General features: G+C 41.0%; 1 protein-coding gene across 3 annotated transcripts in view; it reads left to right on the forward strand.

Moving 5' to 3' along the window:
- LOC122554385 (uncharacterized) overlaps positions 1 to 12,341 on the forward strand; it is a 94,335-nt gene that overhangs the window by 15,163 nt on the left and 66,831 nt on the right. For 2 of the 3 annotated variants that reach the window (XM_087990644.1, XM_043699310.2), the window contains exons 1-2: positions 637 to 756; positions 7,535 to 8,609. In XM_087990644.1, the coding sequence (XP_087846770.1) occupies positions 670 to 756; positions 7,535 to 8,609 (1,162 nt within the window). In that variant the 5' untranslated portion in view covers positions 637 to 669. Of the gene's footprint in view, positions 1 to 636; positions 757 to 7,534; positions 8,610 to 12,341 lie in introns of those variants that run through there. The other variant, XM_043699312.2, reaches the window with a different exon arrangement.

Genomic DNA, 12,341 nt, shown 5'->3' on the forward strand with positions numbered 1-12,341 from the left:
AGGTATTTTATTTATCTTTCTTTCCTGCCTCTTTTTTTTTGTTAAGAAATGTTTTTATTTCCCTGCACTCTGCACCTTCCTTTATAATTGCTATATCATACCGGTGTCAGATTTCATCCAAGTTAAACATTCCTTTTTGGTCAATTCTTGTGGCCAATCTAAATTTAATTAACTTAGACAGTATCATAACAATATCTTTATTTGATTCCTGTTTGTGCATGATTGCTATTTTCACATAAATTACTAGATTTTAATGCAAATTTCATAGTTGACTTGTACCCACCCTGGCTAAGTTGGCTAATTCATTCGATACCAAGTAGAGAGAGAGACTAAAGATAAATCTCTGAGTCATCTTTCTTAAATGTTCTAGCTGCTGAACGGATCAGTACTTCAGAAGATTTGTTTTATGACCATGTGTAATTTTAATTTTTTGACTCCTGAGTTAGATTTTAGTAGTACAAAATTGTGAATGTGTGCTGTTTTATGGAATTGTTATTAACTTTTTTTGGGCTGTGCTGTTTAGGAATGAAATAAACATTTACACAATTTTGTGACATGATAAAAACATTCAACAATATTTGCACATGTTTTAATGAGGTATTGTTAAGCTGCATTTGCTTTTCTTTGACAGGAGGGAGATGCAGGAAAAGGAGTGTTTGCAGTTGGATTATGAATAAAGAAATTTCTAGTTGGAATGGAGACAAGATTGTTGGAAAGGAGAGGCTAGGAGTAGGATATCAGAGGATACGAAACGGGGTGAGGAAGATTGCATTATAGGTAGTCCTACAGCTCAGTACTAGTTTGTTGTCTATATGTTTTTGCTGTACCATTTTGAACAATTAATCCACTTTTGTCTCCTCCATCATATTACAGCATTCAGTGCTGGATATTATACTTCCTAAATGAATAGGTTATCATTCAAGCTTCCAGGGAAAACTCTGTAGATTATTCTCAATATGGAGCAACACTTGCACTGCAAGAGGCAGTTAGACTGCACTGGAACCTTGCTATCAGCCTATAGAAATGGTCTTCTGTTCTTCTCTGGCAGTCCCTTGTGGTCGTAGGTGATTTGCTTCCTCTCTGATTGTGGTGAGGGTTGGAATTCTGAGATGGATGAATAATCTAATCCTGGAGTCTCAGACTCTGCTGCAGGGCAGGGCCAGTGGTGTTTGTTGAGGCGGGTGGGTGGGACCATGTGCTGCTTGCACTTGGCCTGTACATGCTGCACTCAGTGACACTCGGAAGTTGTTAACATATTCTCAGCTGCTTCTCCAGTTTGTAAGTTCTAGGGCAATTGATTCCCAGGTGTAGGTGGAAATGTTGCCTCTGTTTAGAAAAGCTTTTAAGGTGTCTTTGAAGCATTTACTCTGCACTCCTGGGGATCACTTACCACTGTGGATCTCCGAGCAGAGTATCTATTTAGTGAATCTTATGTTGGGGGCATTTGGGCAATATGGCTTGCCCTTTGCAGCTGTTTAGATTAGATTAGATTACATTAGATTAGATTATATTACAGTGTGGAAACAGGCCCTTCGGCCCAACAAGTCCACACCGACCCGCCGAAGCACAACCCACCCATACCCCTACATTTACCCCTTACCTAACACTACGGGCAATTTAGCATGGCCAATTCACCTGACCTGCACATCTTTGGATTGTGGGAGGAAACCGGAGCACCCGGAGGAAACCCACACAGACATGGGGAGAATGTGCAAACTCCACACAGTCAATCGCCTGAGGCGGGAATTGAACCCGGCTCAGGCGCTGTGAGGCAGCAGTGCTAACCACTGTGCCGCCCACTGTGTGTGTCCAGTGCAGGGATACTGGGGGTAAGGGGCTGGGAGAAGGTGCTCATATTGGTATGCCAGTGGATTTGCAAGATTTTGCAAAGGCAGTGCTAGTGGTATCTCACCAGAGGTGTCTGCTGTACATGGTCCATATAGTTTGTGGTGCATATAGAGTTGGTATGGTCTTCTTTATACCTCATTTGCAAATTAGGATTGCTAAACAAAGCTTCCACCCACTTGAAGGTCTCGCCCAGGCCAAACTGCTTTAAAGTATGAAAAATATGTAGCCACTCGACCCTGCCAAATGCCTTTTCCATATCTAAGGAGATCACCAATCCCTATACCGATTTGCTGTTGACATACTTGAATCATGATAAGTAACCTGACATTATCTGTTGATCTGCGACTTTTTATGAACCCCGTCTCGTCCTCAGCGATGGAGGGCAGTACAATTTCTAGCCTTAAGGCCAAGTCTTAGAATTTTGAAGTCGACATTTCAGGAGTGAAATGGGTCAATTGGAAGCACAGTCCTCTGGGGCCTTCCCTTTTTTAAGGATGAGCAAGATGTTCACCTCTCTTAGAGATGGTGGGAGGAGGCCACAGCCATGTGAGTCATTAAACATACTAAGCATTGGCCCTGACAACATAGTTAAATTCCTTATAAAACTCACTGGGGACCCCATCAGGACCCGGCACCTTTCCATTCTGGAGAAGTCTCACAGCCTCCTGCACCTCTTGCTGTGATAACGGCACATTTAAGGAGAGACTTCTGTTCAGGGGTCACTCGTGGAAGGTTCAAATTCTTTTTAAAAAAAAGACTCCATCCTAACTTGCCCATTCTCACAGCTTTCAGATTGGTATAGTTTCAGAGTAAAATTTCCGAAAGAATGCATTAATCCTTTTAGAATCATAGGTTAAATTTCCAGTGTCCTCCCTGATCGAGGTAATGGCTTGGGGGGGTACTCCTATTCCTGGCAAGATATGTTAGGTGCTTGCCTGGCTTATCCCCATGCATAAACAGCCTTTGGTTTGCAAATGTAAGCTCCCTCTTGGCTGTCCATATGACCATAGAATTCAGTGTAGACCGAAGCACCATGATACTCTGCAGTTTAACCAGCGAGGGCTTTTTCAGTTTCTTTCAGACACATCTCGAGCGAGCGTTGATGCTGTAGGCTTTAGCTATTTCCCAAAGAATGGATGGGCTACTGTTGATCCTGAATTAATATCTTTAAAAAAAGCCCTGAGCTCAGTAGGAAAGAATTCAATAAACTTGTTATCCTTGAGGATGAATGGGTTCAGTCGCCAGTGGCTCGAGCCTGCAACAGTATCCTTACTCTTAACCATTAAATACACAGGGGTATGATCAGAAATAATGATACTGCCAATTGTAAATGAAGCCACCGAGCCCAGATGTGCTGCAGGGATCAGAAAAAGATCATTCCTGGTATGGCATTTATGTGGGTTTGAAAAGAATGTGAAGTTCCAGCCAGTACAGTGAAGGTGCTCTAACATCTGCCATACCCAATTCAGCACACAAACCCCTTAATTGTTTAGATCGCAATGTGTCTACCGTAGCATCTATGAAACAATTGAAATCCCCTCCTACAATTATATGTTAAGGTGCAAATCCAGCAAGTGTGTCTGTCAAGAACTTAAAGGGGTGGGCTGGGGGACAGTAAACATTTAAGATCCCATATTCTTCCCTATGTATCAAAGCTTTAAGGGTTACAAATTTCCCGTGTGTGTCTTTAATGCACTCTAACAACTTAAATGGGAGATATATTTTGTAACTAAAATGACCACCCCTCTACTCGTATTGAAAGATGAAAAATAAACCCGGTCATGCCTATTTTGTTGCAGCTTCAAATGCTCTACGTCATTCAAGTGTGTTTCTTACAACAAGGCGACATCCACCCTCTCCCTTTTAAGGCTGGAAAATACCTTTTTTCTTCTTGACAGGTAAATGACTCCCCTTAATATTCTAGGTCCACCACTTAAACACATCCTTAGCCATAACCTTCTATAGCACCATTTGGACTCCAGAGAGGAAGAGCCTGAACTACAGATCGCTGAACTTTAATGCAAAAGAATCAACAAAACCCAAAACCTGAACAGACTAAAGTAACAGCCAACAAGTCTACAAAACTTACAAAAACTATATATAGCCAAAACAGAAAAACAAAAAATCACCAAGGGCACTGATTGGAGGAATTTACTCCCCATTCAAAGCAAGATACCTACACATCCTACTAACCCATCCCAACTGCCCTCTCAACTCCTAACAGCTAGGGTCGCACCACATACACCGACCACCTGGTAGAGGGAAAAACAAACAAGAGCAAGGTTAGTACCCTAGACAAATAAACTAAAAATAAATAAGTCATCCATGCCTTAATGTAACTTAGATTAAACATAAATACTCTATACATTCCGGACATCATTTCACACAACTTATTACCAGAAAGGAGCCTGCACCAAGCCATTTTTAAAGAAGAATAAACCCAAACAGCTCAGCCCTCTTCACCTATTCAGCCATTTGACTTAAGTCAATGTGTCCACAAAGTTCTTTGCTTTCTCTAGTGAGTCAAACAAATGTATGGATCCACTATGATTGATCCGAAGCACCGCTGGATATGTTAGAGAATACTGCTGCTGAGAAGTCTTGAAAAACACGACTTTGGAGCTGCCACATACCAACACCCTTGGGTCCTTCCCCTGAGCTCTAAAGGCTTCCATTATCCTTTGCTTGTCTTTATAATGATGCAATCTTACCAGGACAGGACATGGGTGCTGATCTGCACCTGGCTTTCATGCCGCGATCAGTTGGGCTCTCAATTGTTATCCTTCCCTTCTCAACCTCCGAACCAAGGAATTCTGGGAACCACTTCTCGAAGAACTCCACCGGTCGCTCACCTTCCGTCCCCTCTAGTATGCCAACTACGTGCAGGTTCTTTCTTCTGCTCCTGTTTTCAGGATCGTCTACCAGATCCAATAGACCACGGAGCTGTGTTTCCAGGGCTTGAATCTGGCTTTTGGAGGAGTCAGTCTCTTCCTCTATGACTGCAGCCTGGTGCATGAGTTCATTGGTCCTTTTACCCAAGTCTTGCAGCATAGCAGATACAGGAGCCAGCTTCTCTTCATTTTTTCTTACCCTGGATCTGCCTCCCCAGCACCTCCATGGGATTTTGCCAGCTCCTCAATCAGGGTCTGGTGAGTAAGCAAGCCTGTTGCTTCAGAGGGCAGGGCCATGGCCCCGGCCCTGGGTGAGCTTCCTCCTCTCTTTGTCCTTGCAGCTGGAGAATGCCAAAGGTAAGTCAATATTTTTCGGGTTTCTAGCTCCTTTACTGTGTTTTTACCCACAGTAAAGTATCTGGGATGGATTCTAGCTCTGTTGGGTCTATGTTGTAGTGTGAAGCCCAACAAATGCAATCCTAACAGAACACCATCATCATGGATTCCCCCTCTTACTATTTTTAATCACATATTTCAGGAGGTGGTAGATGTAAAATGATTACTCTGATCCTACAGCAAAAGTGAAGTGGACAGCTATTACTGTTAAATGTGATTGAAGATTGTGGAAATTATTAAAACTCATTGGCTTAATTTTGTTGTAATTACATCCATGGCATGATTCAACTCCGTGCCACATTTAAACATAAATTGTTTTGTTTTGAATCTTTGATTCTTGCTAAATTAGTTGATCTTGGCTGATATGATGTTAGAGAACGATACTTGATCTTTGGATGTTCAGGCTAGGGCAGGGAAAATCCACTTCTGATCATTCTAGTCAGTCTTGTTCATGTGTGAAAAGCTGTCTGATTAAGACTGGAAGAATTTGCTTATCATACACTGTGGTCAAATAGTTTGGAAGTCTTGGCTAACTTCATTTAAAAAAAAGAGGAGTTATGGCTGAAGAGACCCAAAACAGGATCTTTTTCTTGATTTGATCTACTGTTGTCATATGTACCTAGATAAAGTGTTGTTTTGCATGCTCTACAAACAGATTATACCAAACAAAGTCCATCAGGAAGCAGAACAGAGTGCAGAATATCATTTTACAGTTGTAGAGAAGATGGAGAGAGATCAGCATTAATAGTTGAGAGGTCTGTTTCAAAATCTGATACAGTAGGGAAGAAGCTGTTCTTGAATCTGTTCATATGTTTATTTAAACTTTTATATCTTGTTCCTGACTGCAGGGTGGAAGAGCGTATAATCAGCGGGGAGAAGTCTTTGATTGTGTTGGTTGCTTTCTTGAGGCATCAGGAAGTATAGGTGGAGTCAATGGTGGAAAGTTGATTTGTGTGATGGACTGAGTTGTGTTCACAACTCTCTGTAGTTTATTGCAGTGTTAGGAAGAGCAGTTGCCATACCATGCTGTGATGAATCCATATAGGATGCTCTCTCTGGTGCATCAATAAAAATTGGTAAGAGTCCTTTTGGACATGCTGAATTTCCTTAACCTCCTGAGGAGTTAGAGGCATTGTTGTGCTTTCTTGAACATTAAATCAACATGGGTGGACCAGGAGAGATTATTGGTGACCTTCACTCCCAGGGACTTGATGGTCTCAACCATCTTCACCTCAGCACCATTGATGCAGACAGGCACATCCCTCCACTCCACTTTCCAAAGTCAATGACCAGTTCCTTCATTTTGATGACATTGATGGAAAGATTATTGCCTTTACTGCAGGCCACCAAGCACTCAATCTTTTTCCTGTAGTCTGTGTTGTATGGCAACTGTGGTGTTGTGAGCAAACTTATAAATGGAGTTAGGGTGGAATTTGACCACAGTCACAAGTGTCGAAGAGTGAGGTGCTGGAAAAGCACAGCCAGTCAGGCAGCATCTGAATAGCATAAGCTCTTCATCAGGAATGAGGGGTGGAGAACTTCTTCGAGGTAGGCGTCGACTCTGATCTCCAGCATATGCAGTCCTCACTTTCTCCCAGTTGATTATAACCTTACTGCGAAGCCTCTTCCAAGGATGCCTGATGAAGAGCTGATGCTCAAAATGTCGACTCTTCTCCTAGGATGCTGCCTGACTGGCTATGCTTTTCTAGCATCACACTCTTTGACTGTGATCTCCAGCTTCTTCAGTCCTCACTTTCTCCACAGTCATAAGTGTGTAAGGAGTACATTAGAAGGCTGAGTATGTAGTCTTCCAGGGCATCTGTACTGGGGAGGCGTTATAACCGAGTTTTACTGACTGCAGCCTATGGGTCAAGGATCCAGGTACAGACCAGGGAGCTGAGACCCAGCTGTGATACAATTTGACTGTTTCACAAATGGCAGAAATGAGGGGGTTTTACGTGATTTAACATTGAAATTTGGCATGGAAAGATAAATTTATTCCTTTGGGCACTGTGCCATAGCTTTTTTCCCCTTTCCTTGAAGACATTAACTTGTACTCTAGTATTGTTCCGTGCAGCAACATACCTTTTAGTATCCCAATATTTTTACATGCAAGTCGAGAAAGTGGTAGCAGAATACTGAACAATGTAAAACTGGTGATTGGCTTTTCTGTGTAGCCTGGAATGGTGTAGTGCCTCAGGTGGCATTTTAATTGAAATTCCACAAACTAGGGCTTGGTCTATAAAAACATAGTTGGTTTCGGACATGAGGTTCTGTGGTGTTGATGTCTGACCTCATTGAAATATTTTTACTTTAAACAAACTAATGTCATTTAAGGTTGGAAAGCTCAATTCCAGCTGCAATGGGTAACCATTATTCTGCTCTTTTTTATTTTGCAGGAAGAAAACATTGATTTTAAAACACTTCGGGCAAAATTTCAAAAGTCTGACATAATAAGGATCAAGTCCAGTGGTAAACAACCTTTACAGACTTCTGAGGCACCTGGAGTGGCTTGTCCGAAAACAGCGCTGAATGTAACCAACATTAACATTTTTGAGACAGTTCCTCTTCACGATGCTGCTGTTCAACAAACTAGTGCACAATCTCCTCCTCCACCTGTTCCTCTGGTAAAACCAACAGTAGTTCCAAAGCCTGTACTTTTGAAATTGCCTGACTGGACAGACCCCAGTGATCCAGATAGAAGTGGAAGAAAACCAGAAGATCTTACTAGCTGTAAAGGGGCATCATTGAGGATTAGTTCAAACAATCTTCAAAAATCTGAAAATCAAACTTCAGAATCCAGACTTTCAAAAGATAATGTAGTAAATGACCAACTGAATACAATCTCATTTAAAGAAAAATTAAACATTTGGGAGAATTCTTTACATTGCAATAGTGCACCAGTTGAAAAGATAAAATGTGATACACTTCCTCCTTCACTGTTAAATTCAGGAGCAATTTCTTACTTTTCTCCTAAGGCAATATGTCGTGCTGATCCACTTTCCAGGACAATTTCTGTTTCACAAAATAGAAAGGGAGATCGAAGTATGGATCCAGAGATACAGGTGTCTGGTGCAAGGAAAGACATGACCCAGTCTATGCTCATCCAAAGTAACGACACTTCTCAATCAATTGATAACTGTAGAATTATTGTTCCAATTCTTCCACCAAAAATGTATCTTCCTTGCCCACAAGTTAATCAGAAAGGGTTGAAACTAGATGACAACACTGTAGAATCAGAGATGTCTTCAAGGTTGCCATTGGATTCAAATAACCATCGAGAACCAAAGCTGCCAATGGATCAGGGGGTAGGAAACGCTCATGAGAAAGATTACCAACATACGTTCCTGCGACGCAGGGAGTTGCCATCTATTGAAGTATTGGGACCTCCTCCAGTGAAACCACCCAGACCGTTCAACGTATACTTTGGCGCATTACAGAAGATCAAAATGGCCAGTTGTAGTCCAACTAAATGTAAGACCTGTCTATCTCTGTAAAAATTTAGAATGTTAAATTTTCACAGAAACTAGGAAGTTTTAATTATATCAAGTTTCAATCCCTATCCATAACATTACATGTTTACACGAATACATGTTGCTGAAAATATGTTATAAGAAACTACAGGTCATTTTGTTATAATGTGTGTTTTATCCACACAGATATGCTGTAATGCAATTGACAAATTGGGCATGCTGTTTCTATAGTGCGAACTTTTAAAACATGTTGGTTGTAGTGCAATTACATTGCCATCACTTTAAGCATTGTTTATAAAGTGTGAATTTTCTATAATGCAGATTTGCACAAGAGCGCGACTATCATGTTATCGAAGAATGATTTGGAGGTGCTGGTGTTGGACTAGGGTGTACAAAGTTTAAAAATCACACAACACCAGGTTATAGTCCAACAGGTTTATTTGGAAGGAACTAGCTTTCAGAGCACTGCTCCTTTATCAGATGGTTGTGGAGTTATAGAAGAACAGATTGTATTTACTAGACAGTATGCTTTATTGGGAGAAAGTGAGGAATGCAGATGCTGGAAGTCAGCTGAAAAATGTGTTGCTGGAAAAGCGCAGCAGGTTAGGCAGCATCCAAGGAGCAGGAGAATCGACATTTCGGGCATAAGCCCTTCTTCAGGAAGAAGGGCTGAAGAAAGGCTTATGCCTGAAACGTCGATTCTCCTGCTCCTTGGATGCTGCCTGACCTGCGCTTTTCCAGCAACACATTTTTCATTATGCTATATTGGCCTTTTCAGTGTTTAACGCACTGTCAGACACACAGTTGCTACATTATGCTGCCATACCATCAGGACACTGGGTTCCCACTGATCATTTTAACATATTGAAAGTATTTTTCAGCTGTAATTTTTATTTAATTGAGTTTTCTGTTTTGTTGTAATAGGGTCACTTTTTTAAGCTAACAAGCTACCATTCTGTGTTCTAAATGCTGCACAGTTAGTTGTCTTTGTCTTAAATACCTCCATGAATGACTTTACGTGTCAACTTCAGCTGCTCCCAGAATCCTGTGCTCAATCTTGACATTCTGCTGAACTGAGTTGATTTTGGATTGTATTGACTTAAGCATTTTGAGAAAGCAAATCTTAGCAGGACTTATACGCTTAATAGTAAGGTTTGAGGGAGTGTTGCTGAATAGAGACCTTTGATTGCAGGTTCATAGTTCCTTGAAAGTAGAATGGCAGGTAGATAGGATAATGAAGAAAGTGTTTGGTATATTTTCCTTTATTGGTCAGAGTATTGAGTACAGGAGTTGGGAGGACATATTGTGGCTCTACAGGACATTGGTTGGGCCACTGTTAGAATATTATATGCATATCTGGCCTCCTTCCTATCAGAGGGATGTTGTGAAACTTGAAAGGGTTCAGAAAAGATTAACAAAGATGTTGCCAGGGTTGGAGGTTTTGAACTATAGGGAGAGGTTGAATAGGCTGGGGCTATTTTCCCTGAAGCATTGGAGGCTGAGGGGTGACCTGATAAAGGTTTATAAAATCATGAGTGGCATGGATAGTATAAATAGACAAAGTCTTTTCCCTGGGATGGGGAAGTCCAGAACTAGAGGGCATAGGTTTGGGGTGAGAGGGGAAAGATATAAAAGAGACCTACGGGGCAACTTTTTCATGCAGAGAGTGGTACGTGTAAGGATTGAGCTGCCAGAGGAAGTGGTGGAGGCTGGTACAATTGCAACATTTTAAAAGGCATTTGGATGGGTATATGAATAGGAAGAGTTTGGAGGGACATGAGCCGGGTGCTGGCAGGTGGGACTAGATTGGGTTGGGATGTCTGGTCAGCATGGACGAGTTGGACCGGAGGGTCTGTTTCCATGCTGTACATCTGTGACTCTAAGTACAGGTGTTCAGTTATAGATTATTTAAACTTTCTGATTAATACATTTCTTCAGTTTATAATGTAGCAAAAGTACTCTATGATTTTGGAATTAAAATGCATTCATTTTATTCACAAAACTTGCTTGAGAGTTAGTGTCAAACATTTACAAATGTTTGTATAGTTATTGTCATTTTGTGTTCTAAACTTTAACATGATATCTTTTTCTCTCTTCAAACTTTTTTTTTATTCGAAGAGAGCTCCAGTATGAAGCCAAACAGTAATCCACTTGTGATTGTTTTTAATTATTTATGGTTGGTTTTAGATTATACTGGCAACACTTGATACAAGATGAAGGGAAGACTACCTATCTTTATTTGTTCTAGTTCATTTTGAAAATATGTTTGCTTTCAAAATACCATTCAATATATTTTCTGCTCCCTTCTTACCCATATCTCTCAATAGGGACTAGAAGGTTGGTTGAGGATGTCAGAGAATATGTGATTTAAACACTTATTTCAAAAGCGACAGGGTGAACTTGGAAGACAGTAGGGGGAAGGCTATAAATAAAAACAGAATCTGTGGGTGGTTTTGTCCAGTGAAATTCATGGTGTTTGGTCTGCCCTTTTCCCTCCATTCATTGCAGTTAACATGAAGTACATGCACAGTGTTTGCCTTGTAAACTGTTGGCACATGTTGCAGGGGTGATGCTAACATAACGTGATTCTGTGATGTGTCCACTCCAATGACCGTTCAGTGCTCCTAACCATTACAAGCTGCCTAACTCTTCTTTTGCACTGAGAAAACAATGTGAGATGCCAGCTAGCAGCCTGGAACATTGCACTCAAATCCTTGACTCTTAAAAGCAATGCAAGCCACACAGAGGCTGGTAATCTGGGAGTCAGTAAGTGTAGGAACCAATGTGAAGTAGATAGAGGCTGACAGCAAAGTGAGTTGACACTTTGAAAGTAAGCTGGGAGCCGGAAAAGTAATCTTATGAAGATGCATGTATGTCCATGTATATTCATGCAAAGCCGGCTGGCGGAAACATATATCCTATGTTTTCCTGAACTCAAGTGGTGAGGAACTAAAATGGCATGTGAATTGGTTGAATGACAGACGCGCTGATATCTGACTTGGATGCTGCATTGAGTAGGATAGCGAAAATGGAATACACAGACACATTGTGCCAAAGTTTAATGGCCAGCTGCAGGTACCTGCTCTGACTTGCATGTCAGGAACTTGTACCGCCTAATTTCTGAGGGAAGGAGAAGAGAATTGGAAATGATGTGTAAATAAGGTGAGCTGGGCAATTATGAGATGCAAATGTATGGAAGTAGTGAGATTCTGAAGTCGCTATTTAAAATTGCGAAACCCTTTCTCAACATCATGATTCTGATTATTTTCATTTTTCTCATATTTTCCCAACCTTCTGACCATTGCTTACAGTATATGAGGAAGTAGAAAAGTCCACTAGTTGGTTTTGCTTCCCCTTTTTATTGCATTGTTAAACATTGCTCATCAATAAGATCTTCTAGTCATAAGGAAGGGTGGAGTTGAAAATTATTGACTTCTATTTCTGCCCACATGCTACCTGATCTGCTGAGTCTTTCCACTTTTTTTATTTCTTATTTTGCTTTGCATTTGTATTAATCCAGTTCACAATCCAGTCTTCGAAAATCTATTATGATAGATAACACCAAACTCTACTCCACCATTCTGCTTGACTCCTCCATTGTTTCTCGGTTATCGAGCTGCTTTTCCAACATCCCATGTTGGAAACAGGCCAGTCACATGTAAGGATTGATTAATCAGTCATGTGGGTCCTTTTATTTGATAATAAATTTGTAAGAAGTTAGATTATTGAAAGT

The sequence above is a fragment of the Chiloscyllium plagiosum genome, unplaced genomic scaffold (assembly GCF_037043375.1).
Source record: "Chiloscyllium plagiosum isolate Xiang-an unplaced genomic scaffold, Cpla_swu_hap1 HiC_scaffold_9, whole genome shotgun sequence".
NCBI lineage: Eukaryota > Metazoa > Chordata > Chondrichthyes > Orectolobiformes > Hemiscylliidae > Chiloscyllium > Chiloscyllium plagiosum.